This window comes from Neoarius graeffei, chromosome 3, assembly GCF_027579695.1.
Source record: "Neoarius graeffei isolate fNeoGra1 chromosome 3, fNeoGra1.pri, whole genome shotgun sequence".
Classification (NCBI taxonomy): Eukaryota; Metazoa; Chordata; class Actinopteri; order Siluriformes; family Ariidae; genus Neoarius; species Neoarius graeffei.
The window spans coordinates 47,623,622-47,645,218 of NC_083571.1; the positions used below are offsets into that span (position 1 = coordinate 47,623,622).

Below are 21,597 nucleotides of genomic sequence, written 5' to 3' on the forward strand. Positions count from 1 at the left end.
GGACGTTATTCCTATGTAAATATGAGCATAACTGCTGTGCCACAGCTTTTTCAAGGATCTTGGAGATAAAGGGGAGGTTTGATATTGGCCTATAATTGGACAGCTGACAGGGATCGAGGTCAGGTTTTTTTTAATCAGGGGTTTGATAACTGCTAGTTTAAAGGATTTGGGTACATAGCCAATTGTGAGAGAAGAATTTATTATTTTTAGAAGCGGTTCAATTACTTCAGGTATTATCTGTTTGAATAGACGTGTAGGTAAGGGATCTAGTACGCAAGTTGAGGCTTTTGATGCCGAGATTAATGAAAGTAATTCAGTTTCTTTAAGGGGAGTAAAACATTCTCATTGATGATCTGATACAATTATATGGTTAACTACAAGGTCACTTATATTGTCTGACCTTAAATTAGTAGTTTGAATTTTTTGTCGGATATTCTCAATTTTGTCATTAAAAAAATTCATGAAATCATTACTATTACATACTGCATGTGTGCATGTATCTATAGTGGACTTATTCCTGGTTAATTTTGCTACAGTATTAAATAGGAATCTTGGATTATTTTTGTTATCTTCTATTAGGGAGGAGAGATATGTTGATCTCGCCGCACTAAGAGCTTTTCTATACTTCAAGAAGCTCTCCTTCCACGCCAATTTGAACACTACCAATTTTGTTTGACGCCATTTACGTTCCAATTTTCGAGTGGTATGTTTTAATGTGCGAGTGTCATCATTATACCAGGGTGCTAATTTTTTGTCTCTGACCATTTTCCTTTTTAGAGGAGCTACATTATCTAAGGTACGGCGGAATGTTGACTCTAAGCATTCAGTTGCCTGATCAAGTTCTGCAGGGGCTGACAGTGACCCAATCAAAGTTGATAACTCTGGGAGATCATTTATAAAGCTCTGTGCAGTAGTTGACGCGAATGTACATTTAATACAGTAGCGTGGTGAGGTGCATATATTATTACTCAGACATAGTTTGAATGAGATGAGATAATGATCTGAGATAACTTCAGACTGTGGAAGTATGACTATATTGTCTACATTTAACCTGAATGTTAGTATTAGATTGAGGGTGTGACCACCATTATGGGTCAGCCCTATGACATTCTGATTAATCCCTACTGAATCTAAAATGGACACAAACGCTGTTTTTAAGGGTCTTCTGGGTTATCGAAGTGAATATTAAAATCTCCGACAACTAAAGCTTTGTCTAAGGCAAGGCAAGACAAGTTTATTTATATAGCGCATTTCATACACAGTGGCAGTTCAATGTGCTTTACAGAGGTAAAAGCAAAACAGTAAACAATAAAAAATAAAATTGCATAAAATAAAGGGGGAAGAAGAGATAAAAATAAAAATAATATGAGAATTAAGCAATAGTCGAAATAAAGTAATAAAATGAAGTAAAAGTTCAGTAAAAAAACAGCAGAATAAAATGGAATAAAAGTTAAGTAAAATTTAAAACATGCAAAGACTGTAAAAGTTAAGTAAAGTTTAAAACATGTAAAGATAATGACATTTATCAGTTAGCAGAAAGCATCTGAGAACAGCTTGGTCTTTAATCTAGATTTGAAGCTGCCAACAGCAGGAGCATTTTTGATGTCCTCTGGGAGTTGGTTCCATAGCTGTACTGCATAGTATCTAAAAGCTGCTTCACCACACTTTTTTTAACAACAGGTTTTACCAGTAAATTTTGCTGCTGCGATCTGGTAGATATGATTGGGTTAGGCCGCTGCAACATATCAGAGAGGTGATTGGGCCCTGTACCATTTAGAGATTTGTACACCAGCAACAATGCTTTAAAGGCAATTCTGTAGCTTACTGGAAGCCAGTGAAGGGACCTTAGAATTGGAGTAATGTGCTCTGTTCTTTTTGTTTGTGTGAGAACCCTAGCCACTGCATTTTGAACCAGCTGAAGTCGTTTGATGGTCTTTTTTGGCAGGCCTGTGAAAAGGCCATTGCAGTAGTCAACCCTACTAGAGATGAAAGCATGTATAAGTTTTTCAAGATCATTTTTTGACATAAGTCCTCTTAGTTTGGAGATGTTTTTTAGGTGATAAAATGACGATTTAGTGATTGCTTTCATATGACTGTCAAAGTTTAGCTCACTGTCAATGAAAACACCAAGATTTTTAACCATCTTTTGTTTTAATCCCCTTTGTGTCAAGAATAGTGGTAATCCTGAGTCTTTCATATTTTTTCCCAAATAGAATTACTTCTGTTTTATCTGTGTTCAGCTGAAGAAAATTTTGTGACATCCAGTTGTTGATTTGGTTGATACACTGGTAGAGACATTCAAGGGGGGGCATAATCATTAGGTGATAGAGCAAAGTAAATTTGGGTGTCATCTGCATAGCAGTGATTACAAAATTGAGTTGTTCTTGATAATTTGTCCAAGTGGGAGCATATAAAGGTTGAATAGTAATGGTCCAAGGATCGACCCCTGGGGGACACCACAGATCAAGGACATTGATGTTGAGGTACAATTTCCCATGGTAACAAAGAAGCTTCTATCTTTTAAGTATGATTTTAACCAATTGATAACTTTACCAGTCAACCCAACCCAGTGTTCAAGTCAATATAGCAGTATGTTGTGATCAACAGTATCAAAAGCTGCACTGAGGTCCAGTAACACTTGGACCGATGTTTTGCCTGCATCAGTATTAAGACGTATGTCAGTTATAACTTTAATCAGCGCTGTTTCGGTGCTGTGATTGGCACGAAATCCTGACTGAAAGTTATCAAAGCAGCTGTTTGATATCAAGAAGGCAGTTAATTGATTGAAGACAATTTTTTTCAAGGATTTTCCTGATGAATGGTAGATTTGAAATTGGCCTGTAGTTGTTCAATACTGAAGCATCCAGATTATTCTTTTTAAGTAGGGGCTTTACAATGGCTTTTTTCAGGGACACAGGAAAAATGCCAGTCTCTAGGGATGTATTTATGATCTGAAGCACATCTGTAATTATGAGGTGAAGAACAGACTTAAAAAAAGTTGGTGGGCAGAATGTCCAATTCAGATGTTGAGGAACTGAGATTTTGTACAGTTTTTTCAAGAGTCTCGTAATCAATCAAACAAAATTCTGACATTGTGTTGAAATTGTCTGTCAGTGTCACTGGTGATTGTAGCTTTTCAGTTATTTGCAACTGAGATATATTATGAACAATATTCTGCCGTATTTTATCAATTTTACCTTTGAAGAAGGATGCAAACTCATTGCATTTATTAACTGAGAGAAGTTCAGGTGCTAATTGTGGTGGGGGATTAGTTAGCTTCTTTACTGCTGAAAATAGCACACGGGCATTGTTCATATTCCTGTTGATGATGTTGGAGAAGAAAGACTGTCTTGCTTTACCAATTTCATAATTATATTTACAAAGCATCTCTTTATGGATTTGATAATGGATGTGAAGTTTAGATTTGCTCCAGTTTCTTTCAGTCTTCCTTCATTCTCTCTTTAGCAGTTTAACAGCTGGGTATTGCTTCCATAGTGCTTTCTGCTTGTCATTGACTCTTTTGATTTTGAATGGAGCAATATCATCCATAATTTTTGGGTCATATTTGAATTAAAAATTTCCAGTAAGTCGTCTACAGAGTCTGACATTTTAGTTGAGATCCGTGAGAGAGCTTGCTCAAAGAGAACACGTGTTGTTGTTTATGACTCTCCTACCCATAGTCATTGAGCTGTTCTGAATGTGAGGGGATATAGAAACATCAGAGAAAACACAGAAATGATCAGATAAGGCCAGGTCAACAACAGTAGTAGAAACAGTAAGACCCTTTGCAATAACGAAAGGAAATAACCAGATCTGAGATAAAATCTGCAAATTCAGAAAGAAACTCAGAATATGGCCCCGGGGGCCTGTAAATAATAAGCAACAGAATTAACTGGGTAGACTTATTTTTTGAGGCTACATACATTATATGAGTATGAAGAACTTCAAATGTATTAAATTTATAACCAGGTTTTAGTGTTACACCTAGATAATCATTATAAATAACCGCAACGCCACCTCCTCTGCCAGTTTGACGAGGCTGGTGTATATAACTGTATCCAGGAGGACTCGCTTCATTTAATGCTATATATTCATTTGGCTTAATCCATGTTTCAGTTAAACAAAGTACATTAAATTTCTGATCAGTAATGAGATCATTAACCATTAGTGCTTTAGACGTAAGAGATCTAATGTTTAATAGCCCCACCTTTAGATCAAAGGTGTTGGCAGCAGCTGTACAGTCAGTATGATCTAATTTTATATTGATTAGTTTACTGGAGCAAACTCTCTGAAAATTTCTACCTTTTTGTTTAGCCTGGGGAACAAACACAGTCTCGATGTAGTGGACCCTGAGTGACAACTCTGTGCAGCTAGCAGACAGTCGGTTTAGCCTGTTCGTCTCCTCCCTGGCCTTGGCTCTGGATTGTCAGGAATTAACTAGGCCTGTCCTGAGACTATGACCTATGCTGCAAGAAATGAGAGCAGCACCTTCCCGAGTGGGATGGATACTGTCCTGCCCTAACAGGCCAGCAGTGCCCTCAAAATTAGCCCAATTATCTATAAAGCCCACACTGTTTTCAGAGCACCACCTGGACAGCCAGCAGTTCAGCGACCATAACCTGCTGTAAGCTATATCGCCACGCCGCATTGGGATAGGGCCAGAGCATACTACAGCATCGGACATCACCTTCGCTAATTTAAACACCGCTACAAAGTTACTCTTAGTAACCTCAGACTGACGAAGGTGTATATCATTTAGCTCCTGCATGGATAACTATCTTTGAGAACCTGTGCTTGCCTAGGACCCTAAGATTACCTGCTATGTCCGGCGCCCTGGCTTCTGGTATACACCTGACTAAAGCTGCTGGTGCCCCTAAAGGCTGAGCTAATTTCACATGCCGTATGATAGAGTCCCCTATAACCAGAGCTCTTTCAGGTTTCTCAGCGGGTGCATCACTGAGGAAAGCAAACTTGTTCGACACGTGATGCGGAGAGGAGTGGTGCTCCCATGGGCGAACCTCAGAGGTAGCTTTGGCTCTACGCTTATGCCGCCGAGTCGTCACCCATTTGCCCCACTTTAAGGGCTCTAATGCCAGAGTTGGGGGATTACTAACTCCACCTAGGAAATCCAGACTTTCCTCTACAGAAACTACACTGTTCTTATTCTCACTGACCGTCTCTAAAGCCTGGACACGTGCTTCTAGCACTGTAATCTTCTCCATCAGAGAGCTAACTAATCTGCACTGATCACAAATAAAGCTGTGGCAGCGGGGGCGTGGTCAAGCGTCGGTCTGTGACCGGAGGGCGGAGTCATTGAAGGTAAGTGGCAGAATCACTGCACCTGAGGTCTATTAACGTGTGTTTGTGTGTCTTCCCCAGTGACCACGCCCTATTTAAGGAGAGAGCGAGAGCAGAGGGGAGCTCTCTCCCCAACCAGAAGACTAGTGTGTGTGCGTGCGTGCGTGTATGGCTGGGAGAGTGTTCAAGCTGAAAAGCTGAAAATAAAGAGTTTTGAATTTAATTCTGGCCTGCTGTCTTTCAGTGCTCCTCCCACTCCTACAAACTGCCACAGTGGTGCCGAAACCCGGGAACAGAGCACAGGAAAAGAACAGCCCCATGGAGTCCTCCCCCTTCGCAGACCTGGTCCACGCCCTCGCCACGGCCCAGCAGAGCCAGCACCAGGCGCTAGTCGCCCTCCGGAAGGAGCAAGAGCACCGGTTCGAGGCCCTGGTGTTGGCACAGCAGGAAGATCGACAGGTGTTCTGGCACCTCCTCGCATCGGCGGGGTCCACCACCTCCACCGCTGCGGGCCCTTCTCCCCTCACCCTAACTAAGATGGGCCCGCATGACGACCCCGAGGCCTTCCTCACGCTCTTCGAGCAGGCAGCAGAGAGCTCGGGCTGGCCAGTGGAACAGCGAGCAGCGCGCCTCCTCCACCTGCTAAGGGGCGAGGTGCAGCTGGCCGCGCTACAGCTCCCTGCCGACTGCTGGCTGGTCTATGCGGACCTTCGCCAGGCCGTCCTCCAGTGGGTGGGGTGCACCCCCGAACAGCAGCGACAGCGATTCCGCGCTCTGCGCCTGGAGGAAGTTGGCCGGCCATTCGTGTTTGGCCAGCAGCTCCAGGATGCCTGCTGGTGGTGGTTGAGGGCTGACAACCACGATGCCGAGGGAATCATCAATCAGGTGGTACTGGAGCAGTTCATCGCCCACCTACCAGAGGGGACCATGGAGTGGGTCCAGTGCCACCACCCGGCGTTGCTGGATCAGGCCATTGAATTGGCGGAGAACCATTTGGCGGCTGTTCCAACGGCAGGACAGCGGACATCCTCTTCTTCCCTCTCCTCTCTCTCCCTCTCCTCCTGTGTCTCGTCCTCGCCCCGTTCCCCCACTGCGGAGATGGGGGCTGGCCCCACCCCAGCCAGCCCGTCGCACCCGCAGTGCCCTCCCGTTTTTCCCTTCTGTGTCTATCTCTTCCCCCCTTCAGGTGAGTTAGCCCTAGAGCGCCGGTGCAGAGAGGAAGCCCAGGCCGGTTTGCTGGCGCTGCGGGGAGCCAGGACACCTCCAACAACAGTGTTCGGCAATGGAAGTGGGCACGGTGGTTCGGATCCCCGACGCGCCAGGAGCCACCCTCGATCGGGCCAGAGCGTATCGCTTACTGGTGAGGATCCAAAGGGATATATATCAGGCTTTGGTGGACTCTGGCTGTAATCAGACCTCAATTCACCAAAGCCTGGTGCAAGACGAGGCATTGGGGGGAGCACAATTGGTGAAGGTGTTGTGTATGCATGGGGATGTTCACAGCTACCCTTTAGTGTCGGTCCACATTCTTTTCCGAGGGGAAAAATTTGGAGTAAAGGTGGCGGTTAATCCTCGCCTTACCCACTCGATAATTTTGGGGACTGATTGGCCGGGATTCGGGGAGTTAATGAGCCATTTAGTGAAGAGTGGGTCCTGCCGTAGTTCAGCAGGGGGAGGTCCCGGTGTCGCATTGGCGGGAGCAGCTGTCACAGAGCCGTCTACCTCATCTCCACATCAGAGTGAGGAACAGCAGGCTCCTCCTCCCTCTCTAGGGGAATCCCTCGTGGATTTTCCATTAGAGCAGTCACGAGATGAGACTCTGCGGCATGTGTTTGGCCAAGTGAGAGTAATCAATGGTCAAATGCTCCAGCCAAACGCCACCCCATCCTTCCCCTATTTTTCTATTATGAAGGATAGATTATACTGAGTGATGCAGGACACTCAGAATAAAGAGCAAGTCACGCAGCTTTTGATTCCAAAGAGCCGCCGGGAATTGGTATTCCAGGTGGCTCACTTTAATCCCATGGCTGGAAACTTAGGGCAGGATAAGGCACTAGCCTGAATAATGGCCCGGTTCTATTGGCCAGGGATTCGCGGCTATGTCCGTAGGTGGTGTACGGCGTGCCGCGAATGCCAGTTAGTAAATCCAGCGGCCATTCCAAAAGCGCCTTTGCACCCTCTCCCATTAATTGAGACCCCATTCGAAAGAATTGGGATGGACCTCATTGGGCCATTAGATCAGTCAACACGAGGGTACTGCTTTATTTTAGTTCTGGCGGACTATGCAACGTGATACCCGGAAGCAGTGACTCTTCGCAATATCTCAGCACGCAGTATTGTGGAAGTGCTCTTCCGCGTCATCTCCCGAGTTGGAATCCCGAAAGAGATTCTGACTGACCAAGGCACCTCGTTTGTCATGTGCACTGAACGAACTGTATGGGTTATTAGGAATTAAGCCGATCCGCACCAGCGTTTATCACCCACAAATGGACAGTTTAGTCAAACGGTTCAATCGCACCCTCAAAAATATAATTAAAAAATTCATAAGTGAGGACGCACATAATTGGGATAAATGGCTCAAACCCTTGTTATTTGCAGTGCGAGAGGTCCCCCAAGCCTCCACAGGGTTCTCCCCATTCGAATTGTTATATGGGCATAAGCCGCACGGCATTCTAGATGGGCTGCAAGAAAATTGGGAGGAGAGACCTTCACCAAGTAAAAATGAAATTCAATACGTTATTGACCTGCGCGCAAAACTCCACACACTCACACACCTAACCCAGGAGAATTTGCGGCAGGCCCAAGAACGGCAAACCCACCTGTACGACAGGGGTACACACCTTAGGGAGTTTGCACCAGGAGATAAAGTACTCGTACTGTTGCCCACATCGAGCTCCATATTGATCGCCAAGTGGCAAGGACCCTTTGAGGTCATACGGCGAGTTGGGGACGTCGACTACGAGGTGAGGCGAATGGACAGGGGTAGGGCACTACAGATTTACCACCTCAATCTGCTCAAACTCTGGAACGAGGAGGCCCCTGTGGTGTTGGTGTCGGTGGTTCCGGAGAAGGCGGAGCTGGGGCCGGAGGTTCAAAAAGGAGCATTGGCATCGCATACCTCTCCGGTCCCCTGTGGAGACCACCTCTCCCCAACCCAACTCGCAGAGGTTGCCCAGTTGCAGACCGAGTTTTCAGACGTGTTCTCGCCCCTGCCCGGCCACACCGACCTCATAGAGCACCACATTGAGACGCCCCGGGGGTGGTAGTGCACAGCCACCCTTACAGGCTACCCAAACACAAGAAAAAAGTGGTTTGGGAAGAGCTCGAGGCCATGCTCGAAATGGGCATCGTCGAGGAGTCCCACAGTGACTGGAGCAGCCCGGTGGTCTTGGTACCCAAGGCCGACGGGTCGGTCCGGTTTTGTGTAGACTATAGAAAAGTCAATGCAGTGTCTAAATTCAACGCGTACCCAATGCCTCATATTGATGAGTTGCTCGATCGACTAGGCACAGCTCACTTTTACTCGACACTGGATTTGACAAAGGGTTATTGGCAGATCCCCTTGACTCCATTATCCCGAGAAAAAATGGCCTTTTCCACATCATTTGGCTTACACCAGTTTGTCACACTTCCTTTTGGGCTGTTTGGGGTGCCCGCTACATTTCAGCGGCTGATGGATAGGGTCCTCCGCCACCACGCCACCTATGCGGCCGCGTACCTCGATGATATCATTATTTACAGTAATGACTGGCCGCGGCACCTGCAACACCTGAGGGCCATCCTTAGGTCACTGAGGCAAGCGTGTCTCACAGCCAACCCGAAGAAGTGTGGGATTGGGCAGGTGGAAGTTCGGTATCTGGGCTTCCACTTGGGCAACGGTCAGGTGCGTCCCCAAATTAACAAGACAGCAGCAATTGTGGCCTGCCCAAGGCCCAAGACCAAAAAGGGGGTGAGACAGTTCCTGGGGCTGGCTGGTTACTATCGTAGGTTTATATCTAATTATTTGGACGTCACCAGCCCGCTGACTGCTGTCACTAAAAAGGGGGCACCAGATCCGGTCCAGTGGACGGAGCAATGCCAGCGGGCTTTCTCTGAGGTGAAGGCTGCACTGTGTGGGGGGCCACTGTTACACTCCCCTGACTTTTCTCTCCCCTTTGTTAGACAGATGTGTCGGACAGGGGGCTGGGGGCCATTTTGTCCCAGGAGGTGGAGGGGGAGCACCGTCCAGTACTGTACATCAGCAGGAAGCTGTCGGTATGGGAGGGGCGCTACAGCACCATCGAGAAAGAGTGCCTGGCGGTCAAGTGGGCGGTCCTTGTCCTCCGCTACTACCTGCTGGGACGCCATTTCACCCTCTGTTCAGACCACGCGCCCCTCCAGTGGCTCCACCACATGAAGGATGCCAATGCGCGGATCACCCGTTGGTATCTGGCACTCCAACCCTTTACGTTCAAAGTGATCCACAGGCCGGGGGCGCAGATGGTCGTGGCGGACTTTCTCTCCCGTCGGGGGGGGGGGGAGTCGGCTGCAGGCCGATGGGGGTATGTGGCAGCGGGGGCGTGGTCAAGCATCAGTCTGTGACCGGAGGGTGGAGTCAGGGAAGGTAAGTGGCAGAATCACTGCACCTGAGGTCTATTAACGTGTGTTTTATGTGTCTTCCCCAGTGACCGCGCCCTATTTAAGGAGAGAGCGAGAGCAGAGGGGAGCTCTCTCCCCAACCAGAAGACTAGTGTGTGTGCGTGCGTGCGTGTATGGCTGGGAGAGTGTTCAAGCTGAAAAGCTGAAAATAGAGTTTTGAACTTAATTCTGGCCTGCCGTCTTTCTGTGCTCCTCCCACTCCTACGAACTGCCACAAAAGTTAATAAAGCTATCGCTAGCGACGGAGGAAGAATGATTAAACATCCTGCACTCAGCACACTGAACAGGCTGAAGGTGTGCCATGTTGAAAAGATTCGCGTACCCTTAATCGACGATCTGTTTATATTAAAGCAGATCTGATGTGCATGGCCTTCACTTGTGGTCTTTACACAGGAGGAGAGAAAAAAAAAGAAAGCTTCCGGTCTCGGTGTTCTTCCGAAAAAAGAGAGAGAAAAAAAGATGGAAAAAGGAAAGCGAAAGTGGAAAGTACAAAAAGGAAAGTGACAGTACAATAAAAATGAAGAGGATACTGGAAAATTATTTGTAAAAAAAAAGTTTAAAAAGATTAGTAAATTAACACCAACACTCGCGGGAAAAAAAGGACTCGGCGCAAACAACTCAGGAACCAGGAAGTGCATAGCCACTTTGCTCATCATGCAAATCTTCGATTTATAGGTTTTGGTGATGCTTATCCAGGAAGCTGTTCGAAGCAAGGAGAGGGCTGTCGACTCTGCAAGCCTCTTTCTGTTCTGGCTGCTGTTAGTCATCTGTGATATCTTTCCTTTCCAGACCCTTCTAAGAGATGCATTAAAACAGGTACTGTTACAGAGCATCAGTGCTTGTTCAAGGCAAAGACTATTTTTGTGGGGGTTTTTTGTGGTTATAAATCATTTTTGTGTTTTTCCTTTCAGGGGAACATAGCTGATCTTCCCAGGTTCTGTCTTTTCTACATAACTTGTGCACTTCAGCTGGTTGCTTTGGTTTTATCAGCCATTGCTGATGTTCCACCTGACCTTAAAGAAGTGGTAAAAAAGGTAGATATTGCTTTTTGTATCGGTATAAACTTTTATACACAGTGTATCTATATACAGTGTCTTGCAAAATTATTCATCCCCCTTGGTGTTTGTCCTGTTTTGTCGCATGACAAGATGGAATTAAAATGGATTTTTTTTTTTTTTTTTACCATTTGATTTACACAACATGCTTACAACTTTAAAGGTGCACTTTTTTTTAATTCTGACACAAACAATAATTAAGATGAAAAAACAGAAATCTGGAGTGTGCATAGGTATTCACCCCCTTTCGTATGAAACCCCTAAATAAGAGCTGGTCCAACCAATTCACTTCATAAGTCACATAATTAGTTGATTAAGATCCACCTGTATGCAGTCAATGTCACATGATTGGTCACATGATGTCTGTATAAATCAGCCTGTTCTGGAAGGACCCTGACTCTGCAACACTACTAAGCAAGCAACATGAACACCAAGGAGCCTTCAAACAGGTCAGAGACAAAGTTGTGGAGAAGTATGGATCAGGGTTGGGTTATAAAAAAAATCCCAAACTTTGAACATCCCATTAAATCCATTAGCGCAAAATGGAAAGAATATGACACCACTACAAACCTGACAAGAGACGGCTGCCCACCAAAACTTACAGACCAGGCAAGGAGGGCATTAATCAGAGATGCAAAAAAGACACCAAAGATAACAATGAAGGAGCTGCAAAAATCCACTGCGGAGATGGGAGTATCTGTCCATCGGACCACTTTAAGCCATACATTCCACAGAGTGGGGCTTTATGGAAGAGTGGCCAGAAAAAAGTCATTGCTTAAGAAAACATGTTTGGAGTTTGCCCAACAGCATGTGGCAGACTCCCCAAACACATGGAAGAAGATTCTCTGGTCAAATGAGACAAAAATTGAACTTTTTGGCCATCATGGGAAATGGCATATGTGGCACAATCCCAACACCCTGAGAACACCATTCCTACAGTGAAGCATGGTGGTGGTAGCATCATGCTGCAGGGATGTTTTTCATCTGCAGGGATAGGAAAGCTGGTCAGGACTGAAGGAAAGATGGATGGCACTAAATAAAGGGCAATTTTGGAGGAAAACCTGTTTGAGTCAGCCAGAGGTTTGAGACTGGGATGAAGGTTCATGTTCCAGCAGGACAATGACCTTAAACATACTGCTAAAGCTACACTGGAGTGGTTGAAAGGGAAACATTTAAATGTCTTGGAATGGCCTAATCAAAGCCCAGACCTCAATCCAATTATCTGTGGCATAACTTGAAGATTGCCGGACAGCAACACAACCCATCTAACTTGAAGGAGTTGGAACAGTTTTGCCTTGAGCAATCAGCAAAAATCCCAGTGCCTAGATGTGCTAAGCTAATAGAGACATACCCCAAGAGACTTGCAGTTGTAATTGTAGCAAAGTACTGACTTTTTTTAAATTATATATATATATATATATATATATATATATATATATATATATATATATATATATATATATAAATCACACGTCAGGTTTCTTTTTTCATCTGACTTATTGTTTGTGTCACAGTAAAACAACAATTTACATACAGTGACATGAATGTCATCTTGGATATGAATGTCATGGCAATATTTGGCCTTTCAGTAATCTCTTTGAACTGTTCTTTTTCTGTGGCAGAATGTACAGCATATAGCTTTAATTTAAAAAAATAAAACACTAGAATTTTGTGCACAAGTTTTAATTTTCTTTGGGTTTTCTGAAATCAACACAGGGTCAAAATTATACATACAGGGTCAAAATTTTACATACACTCACTTAGATTCTTAATTCAGAGGTGCTGAAACTTCCAAAATGTATCTTATCTTGCCAAGGCCGAGGTTTCTTAACTTTGGGTGGTAAAAGAGAGCAACTGGACTTGCTTGAAGATCCTTGAAGACGTTTCACCTCTCATCCAAAAGGCTTCTTCAGTTCTGTCTGACTAATAGGGAGTATCAGGTATTTATCCTCTATGGATGAAAAGCAATCCTAAGGCGTCGTTGAGTCATCCTCTTGGTGTGGGTCACTGGGGGCTGGGTGTGAACAACCTCGAGAGTCATTGGGGTGATCAATGGATTGCTGGTTCTCTCTGTCCTCCTGTGAGTCAATGACTACGTTTACATGCACATCCAAATCGAGCTGCTGTCGGTAATCGAGCTGAAGGTCCCAGCAGGGTGCCAGAGAAATCCAATCGTACATGCACACAACTGAAATTGGGCTATTGTGTGAGGTGCATTGTGCACCAGAGCCACAGGTGGCGCAACACGCCCCATCGTGTTGGTACACTTCCGGTTGTCGTCATGAAGAAGAGCTATTCAAGAGTGTAAACAAAGTTATCAGTTCCGTGTTCTCCATTGCGCGTTTTTCTCCCGTCCATGAATTTTAATATATTCAACTCCTTAAGCTGAATGAGCATGAACTCTGTCTCCTCATTGCTCCAGAAGTGCACGTTTCTGCTTGCCTGTGGCAGTGGGGGGGTGGTCAAGCGCCGGTCTGTGACAGGAGGGCGGAGCCAGGGAAGGTGAGTGGCAGAATCACTTCACCTGATGGTAATTAACCTGTGTTTTGTGTGTCTTCCCAGTAACCGCGCCCTATTTAAGGAGGCAGAGGGAGAGCAGAGGGGACAGCTCATCCCGGGACTAGAACACAGCGCGCGCGCGTGCGCGTGTGTGTGTGTTTTTCTCTCAAGAATAAAAGTAGGCTGTTAAACTGAAAAGTCTGACAATAAAAAGCCTATTAGTATCAGAAGCTTTGTCCTGCCGTCCTCTGTGCTCCACCCACACTTCAGAGAGCTCTACATCGCCATTTTCTCTTCTCCGTTTGTTCCTCCTGACCTCTTCTGCTGCTCGCTGCTACTGTTGTCATGCCGACCGAGGCTGTTGTGTTTCCCGCTTGTGGTCTCGTCACTCGTCACTTCCGAAAGTAGCTCGACAACTAGCTCGATAGGGTATACATGCACAAAGTAGCTCGGCAGAAATCGCATAAACTAGGTCGTGTAGCTCGATTCCGAGAAATCAAGTTCGGTTCAATTTCAGCCAAATTAAGGTGTATACATGGCATTTTGAACTTTGATTTCAGTCGAGCAATGGCAGAAATTCGATTCGCTCTATGTGCATGTAAACGTAGTGACTGAAAACAGCTAGGTTTTGGTGTGCATTCAGTTGTCATGGAAGTGTGCCAAGGACTGCATTGTAGGTGGCTGATGAATGATGTCTTAGACCCCCACCTCTGTTCAGTGATGGCCGTTCCAAGTTGACAAAAATGGCTTCTTTAACTCCTCGCTCATACCAACGATCCTCTCTGGCTAAAATGTGTACATTGCAATCCTGAAATGAGTGTCCTTTGTTGTTAAGACAAAGATAGACAGCAGAGTCCTGACCTGAGGAACTGGCTCTCCTGTGTTGAGCCATGCGCCTGTGAAGCGGTTGTTTTGTTTCCCCAATATACGAGACTGTGCATTCCTCACTGCACTGAATTGCATACACTATGTTGTCCTGTTTGTGTCTGGCTATTCTGTCCTTAGGGTGGACCAGTTTCTGCTTCAGGGTGTTACTGGGTCTGAAACGTACCGGAATGTTGTATTTGTAGAAGATCCTCCTGAGTTTCTCAGATAGACCAGAAATGTAGGGAATGACAATGTTCTTGCATTTCTTCCTGTTGTCCTCCTTGTCCATTATATTCCTTTTTCTGCTTTTGAAGAAAGCCCAGTTGGGATACCCGCAGTTCTGAAGTGCTTTCTTGATGTGATTCTGCTCCTTCTCTTTTCCTGCTACCCTCTACAGTTGAAGAAGCCATTTTTGTCAACTTGGAACGGCCATCACTGAACAGAGGTGGGGATCTAAGACATCATTTATCAGCCACCTACAGTGCAATCCTTGGCACACTTCCCAGACAACTGAATGCACACCAAAACCCAGCAGTTTTCAGTGACTCACAGGAGGACAGAGAGAACCAGCAATCCATTGATCACCCCAATGACTCTCGAGGTTGTTCACACCCAGCCCCCAGTGACCCACACCAACAGGATGACTCAACGACACCTTAGGATTGCTTTTCATCCATAGAGGATAAATACCTGATATTCCCTATTAGTCAGACAGAACTGAAGAAGCCTTTCAGATGAGAGGTGAAACATCTTCAAGAATCTTCAAGCAAGTCCAGTTGCTCTCTTTTAGAGGTCTGCGCGGGACAGAATTTTCAGTCCCGCTCCTGCCCGCTTCCGCATTTTGCAGTCCCGCTCCCGCCCGCTCCCACAAAGAATTATGATTTTTAGTCCCGCGCCTGTCATATTTTGTCCCACTCCCACCTGCAAATCCCGCATGATGCAGACATTCACGTTATTTCTCACGAAAGTTCTTGTCATTGGCTTGGGGAATTAAACATGCTGAGCTTAGCTGAGCTCTCCACTGACCGATCCTTCACCTAGCGCACGTAGTGAGGGTGCGCGTTGCCAGGCAGCATGCGCAGCTGAGGCTTTACAGAGATACCCAACACACCTACCAAAATCTATAGTGGATATTAAGAATATTGTACATTGCACATAGCTTATGTCACTCCTCACATTTACATTCTAGGAAATACAAGTAGGCCTATAAGAAATTAATATAATTTAAAGACACAGTGTGATGGTGCCCCGCCCCCTACTTTGAGTGGATTTGAGCATAAATATCTACAGCTCACGTTCAGGGGTGCGTTTCCCAAACAACCAACCAAGTTAGCATTAAACCAATATGGTACGATGCAAGTTTGAACTAACTAACATCCAAAAAACGACTGTTTCCCAAAGCTGTAGTACCAACTTGGTCTGAACCAAGTTGATTTGAACCAACACAGTTCAAACCACGATGTTTTCAGATGTGTTCAGAAGGTCTCGTTTATTGTCGGAATTCAGAGAAACAACCCGAAGTTGGCTGACAGTGCAAATGGCATTTCACCATTAAATGACCGTTAAGCCAAATTTGGTGCATCCATAATCTTCCCCTGATGCTTGCAACTTGGTGTAGATATTCATTTAGATTAATATAAAATTGCAATACCCCTCATTTGGAAATCACGTGTAAACAAAAGTCATCTCCATAAATTAAAGCATCATATACTAGTTTTGGCTATAAGGCTATTTGCCCTGATTAAAAATAGCTAAGCAAACTGCTGTGAGATGGCACAGATGACGTTATGTAGATCTACATGTTGTGTATTTATAGGTGGCATTGTTAGGTTTATTGTAAGTTTATTGTTTAGACTCTGACATTCTGCTGACACATTCCAAGTTGAGCGCTGCATGCGCTCATTGACAGCTCTCGCTTTGATTGACAGCTCTCACTTTGCGCACTCACACTCCCACTTCCGAGTCTGTGGCGTTATGATTCCAACCGTGATTTCATTCTCCTTTCATATGAAGTGTTGTGCAACCACAACCAGCTCCTCAGATTATACACTGTCTATTTCTCGCTTTAAATTGAACAATCTGTGCGATACACCGTCAAACAACTGAGATATTTAAACATCGAGACATTCCGTCCGCCATAAATAAATAAATAAAATATCCAGCACAAATTATATATGATAGACATAAATTAATTAATTCATTCATTCATTATCTCTAGCCGCTTTATCCTTCTACAGGGTCGCAGGCAAGCTGGAGCCTATCCCAGCTGACTACGGGCGAAAGGCGGGGTACACCCTGGACAAGTCGCCAGGTCATCACAGGGCTGACACATAGACACAGACAACCATTCACACTCACATTCACACCTACGGTCAATTTAGAGTCACCAGTTAACCTAACCTGCATGTCTTTGGACTGTGGGGGAAACCGGAGCACCCGGAGGAAACCCACGCGGACACGGGGAGAACATGCAAACTCCGCACAGAAAGGCCCTCGCCGGCCCCGGGGCTCGAACCCAGGACCTTCTTGCTGTGAGGCGACAGCGCTAACCACTACACCACCGTGCCGCCCACGACATAAATTAATAATTTATAAATTTTATTTTAAACATGTTTTTAGTTAGCGGGACTGCAGCTTATCACCTCTCCCGCCCGCTCCCGCATTGTGCACTCCCCCTCCCGCCCGCGCCTGCAATGAGCTTTCAAAATTTGTCCCACGCCGCACTGCTTTGCGTCGGGTCCCGCGGGACTCCCATGGGAGTGCAGGGCTCTACTCTCTTTTACCACCTACAGTTTACTATGACCTGGATGACTGAGAATCTTCACAGACATGTTTCTTAACTTTCTGTTTGTGATCATGATTGACTACAGCTGGTAGCTTCTCTGTGCCTTCATAAAAAGGGTTTGTTTACAGCACTCATTAGATTGACAAGCACACAGTAAAATGGGAAAGTCCAAGGAGCTCAGTGCAGATCTGAGAAAGAGGATCACAGATGTAAACAACTCCAGAATGTCTCTTGGAGCCATTTCTAAACAACTGCAAATTCCAAGATCAGTTCAAACAATTGTATACAAGTTACTGTGAGGTGTAAACACTTTGCCAAGCCACTTTGCTTCAAGAAAACCCAAACCGTCACCCTCAGCTGAAAGGAAATTGGTTTGGATGGTCAGGAACAACCTGGGAACCACCATGGCACAGCCCTGCCATGAACGGGAAGCTGATGGATCACTGTCTACAGTTCAGATTACCATGGACTAAGAGGCTGCTATCCAAGAAATAACCCCCTGCTCCAAAATTGATACTTTCAAGCTTAACTAAAGTTTGAGCTGACCGCACGGACAAAGAAAAAGCCTTCTGGAGGATAGCTGTATGGTCAGATAACACAAAGATTGAGTTGTTTGGCCACAATGACCACCATGTACAGAGGGACACTGTACCAGCTGGTGGTGGTGGTAGGATCATCAAGCTCTGGGGCTGTTTTGCTGCCAGTGGAACTGGTTCATTGCACAAAGTGGATGGAATAATGAGGAAGGAGGACTACCTCATAATTCTTCAGCATAAACCATCAGAAACTTGAACATGACTTGGGATTTGGGAGTTACATCAGGACAATGAACCCAAACACGCATCAGAGCTGGTTGTGGAGGATAAAGCAGGCTAACATTAAGCTTAAAACAAGTCCTGACTTCAACCCTATTGAAAATATGGATCGTGCTTATAAGTTGAGTCCATGCCAAGAAAAAAAACTAATTTCATTTAATTCTACCATGAAGAGTCATGAAATATCCAGCCAGAATTCTGCCAGAAGCTTGTTCATGGTAAACAAAAATGTTTGGTTAAGGTGAATCTTGTGAAGAGACATTTTACCCAAATATTAGGTGTTCTGTATGTTTATTTTTGACCCTGTGTTGATTTCAGAAAACCTAAAGAAAATTAAAACTTGTGCACCAATTTCTAGTGTTGTTTTTTTTAATTAAAGATGTATGCTGTACATTCTGCCACAGAAAAAAAAAAAAATCAAAGAAATTACTGAAAGCCAAAATATTGCCATGACATTCATTCAAGATGACATTCATGTCACTGTATGTAAACGTCTGACCACAATTGTACCGGTATATATTTGCTAATGATTGATTTATTTATATTTTGGTTCTCACACCGACAGAACCCTGAAGCTGGTGCTACATTTCTTAGCAGAATCACTTTCAACTGGTTTAATTGGTAAGATTTTTTTTCTTTCAATCTGCTTTATTTACACAACACCTTTTCTCTCTCTGTATGCCTTTCCCAACACAGTGACACATGGCCTGGGTCACAGATAGTCACAGTTGTTTGTTTGTTTGTTTGTTTGTTTGTTTGTTTGTTTGTTTTGGTCTCTTTTTCATACATAATCTGTTTACTTTAAAAAAAAAAAAAAAAAGGAAGCTTTACAGAGATCGCTAGTTCGAATCCTGATGATGCCAAAGCCAGCTGTGCCTGGGAGCCCAAGAGAGCAAAATTAGCCTGTACTCTCAGGGAGGGAAGGAAGGGTGGCATACACTGTCTCCCCTGTTAATTACAGCGACACTAGCTGTATGGGCGTCTGTAAGCTCATGCATGCGGTAGTGGGTGGATAGCACTTTCCTGTGTGTGTCTTACTCCATCCCCTAATGTTGTATAAGCAGCAGTTTGAAAAGATGCAGTCAGCTGGCATCATGTGCCTCAGAGGAAGGACGTGATGACTTTCGTCCTCCATGGTCAGTAGCTATTATGTAATAGAGGAAATTGATCTGGAGGATGGGAACTGGCCACAACTAAATTAGGGAAAAATTGGTGGGGGAGGGAGGGATTAAGCCTCCACAAGGATGGAGAGAGTAATTCAATTAGTACTGTATTAAAATAAGAGATTTTTTCTGAATTAAAAGAACAGTGTCATCTAATAATGTAATCCTTGTCATTTTGGGAGCTAATCATTGTACTGAACTTCAGAATCAGTCCAAAGACTGCTTGTTCTTGAAGCTTCATGATTGCATTTGTAATAAGTGATAAGTAACTTCTGGATTGACAAAACAGCAATGGTGTGGGTGGCATGGTGGTGTAGTGGTTAGCACCGTCACATCATAGCAAAAAGGTTCGAGCCCAGAGGAGTTTGCATGTTCTCGCCATGTCTGCGTGGGTTTCCTCCGGGTGCTTGGGTTTCTCCCTCAGTTCAGACATGCAGTTAGGTTAACATGGGGCGGCCTTAGGCTGAGGTGCCCTTGAGCGAGGCACCTAACTCCCAACTGCTCCCTGGGTGCTGTTAGCATGGCTGCCTGCTGCTCTGGCTATGTGTGTGTGCTCAATGCTCATTTCTTGTGTGTGTTCACTGCTTCGGGTGGGTTAAATGCAGAGAGGAATTTCTCAAGTGTATGTCTCATCTCTCATTATCTCTAGCCGCTTTATCCTGTTCTACAGGGTCACAGGCAAGCTGGAGCCTATCCCAGCTGACTACGGGCGAAAGGCGGGGTACACCCTGGACAAGTCGCCAGGTCATCACAGGGCTGACACATAGACACAGACAACCATTCACACTCACATTCACACCTACGGTCATTTTGAGTCACCAGTTAACCTAACCTGCATGTCTTTGGACTGTGGGGGAAACCGGAGCACCCGGAGGAAACCCACATGAACATGGGGAGAACATGCAAACTCGCCGGCCACTGGGCTCGAACTCGGACCTTCTTGCTGTGAGGCGACAGCGCTAACCACTACACCACCGTGCCGCCCTCAAGTGTACGTGTGATAAATAAAGTTCTTCTTCTTCTGCTACACACTCTATGCTTTTAATATTATAGGAATACCTAATAAATTTACTGTTCACAGCAGAATAAGAAGGTTTTCACAGGAGCAATAATTTAAGCTTATTTTAATGTTCAGCTGTCCGACTGTAGTCTGGATGGGAGACGTTTTCTGGATTGCCTTGGACTTATCCTGGATTTATTGCCATCTGTGCTTGGACTTGTCTCTGTCTTAGGCATTGGTCTCTGTAAACATGGTCTTGGCTTAGAATAATCATGTTGTCTTTTCTTTTCACATGCAAGAAATTATTTGTTCTAGAAAACAGCCCAATCATTGGTGAAATACACAAATAGGGGTAGCCATGGCTTAAAGGGTCGAGAAGCAGCTTTGGGACCATAAGGTCACTGGTTTGATTCCCTGGATCAGCAGGAATGGCTGAAGTGCCATTGAGCAAGGCACCTAACCCCCAACTGCTCCCCAGGGTGCTCTGGGTATGTTATATGTCGCTCTGGATAAGAGCATCTGCTAAATGCCTGTGATGTAATATAAATAAAGCCAATTTTCAAGTAAAGGCTTGAAAAGTATTTGATGATTTCTTGTTTCAAATTCTGCCTCAGATTCATTTGATCTTGACTTATGACCTGGTCTTCACCCAGTCTCAGCTAGTCCTGTCTTGGACATGACAGCCCTAGTCACTAGCAATGAAATACATGAAATTATACAAGCTAGCACATAGTGTCTTATACATATTTTGCAAAAGGGTGGCATGGTGGTGTAGTGGTTAGCACTGTCACCTCACAACAAGAATGTTCTGGGTTCAAGCCCAGTGGCCGACAGGGGCCTTTCTGTGTGGAGTTTGCATGTTCTCCCTGTGTCTGCATGGGTTTCCTCTGGGTGCTCCGGTTTCCCCCACAGTCCAAAGACATGCATGTTAGGCTAATTTTTGTCTCTAAATTGACTGTAGGTGTGAATGTGAATGGTTGTTTGTCTCTATGCATCAGCCCTGTGATGATCTGATGACTTATCCAGGGTGTACCCTGCCTCTTGCCCATAGTCAGCTGGGATAGGCTCCAGCCTGCCCGCGACCCTGCACAGGATAAATAGTTATGGATGCATGGATGTTTTGCATAATAATGCCCACCCTGCTGAAACATACATATCATGACAGAATACATATTATCTTTCCATTGAAGGATGGTCATCAATGGCTACAAAAGACCACTGGTGCAGGAGGACATGTGGGAGTTGAACGAGAAGAAAACCACAAGCTACATCAGCCGGAAGTTTGAGGAGATCATGAAAGAAGAGCTAAGGAAAGCTCAGCAAAGACTACAGAAGAAACAGAGCAAGAAGAAAAAATCTACACTGAAGCCTGATCATGAGCAGAATGACCTGGCCAAGGAAGTCATTCAGGATATCTTCATTATGGTAAAGGAACTCTCACATAATGTTGGTAATAATAATAATAATAATAATAATA

The 21,597-nt window shown here is 44.9% G+C and overlaps 1 protein-coding gene across 1 annotated transcript in view; it reads left to right on the plus strand.

The window, feature by feature from the left end:
• LOC132882561 (ATP-binding cassette sub-family C member 2-like) overlaps positions 1–21,597 on the plus strand; it is a 153,401-nt gene that overhangs the window by 8,181 nt on the left and 123,623 nt on the right. The window contains exons 3-6 of the mRNA XM_060915655.1: positions 10,612–10,752; positions 10,848–10,970; positions 18,523–18,578; positions 21,311–21,545. Coding sequence (XP_060771638.1) covers positions 10,612–10,752; positions 10,848–10,970; positions 18,523–18,578; positions 21,311–21,545 — 555 coding nt within the window. The remainder of the gene's footprint in view (positions 1–10,611; positions 10,753–10,847; positions 10,971–18,522; positions 18,579–21,310; positions 21,546–21,597) is intronic.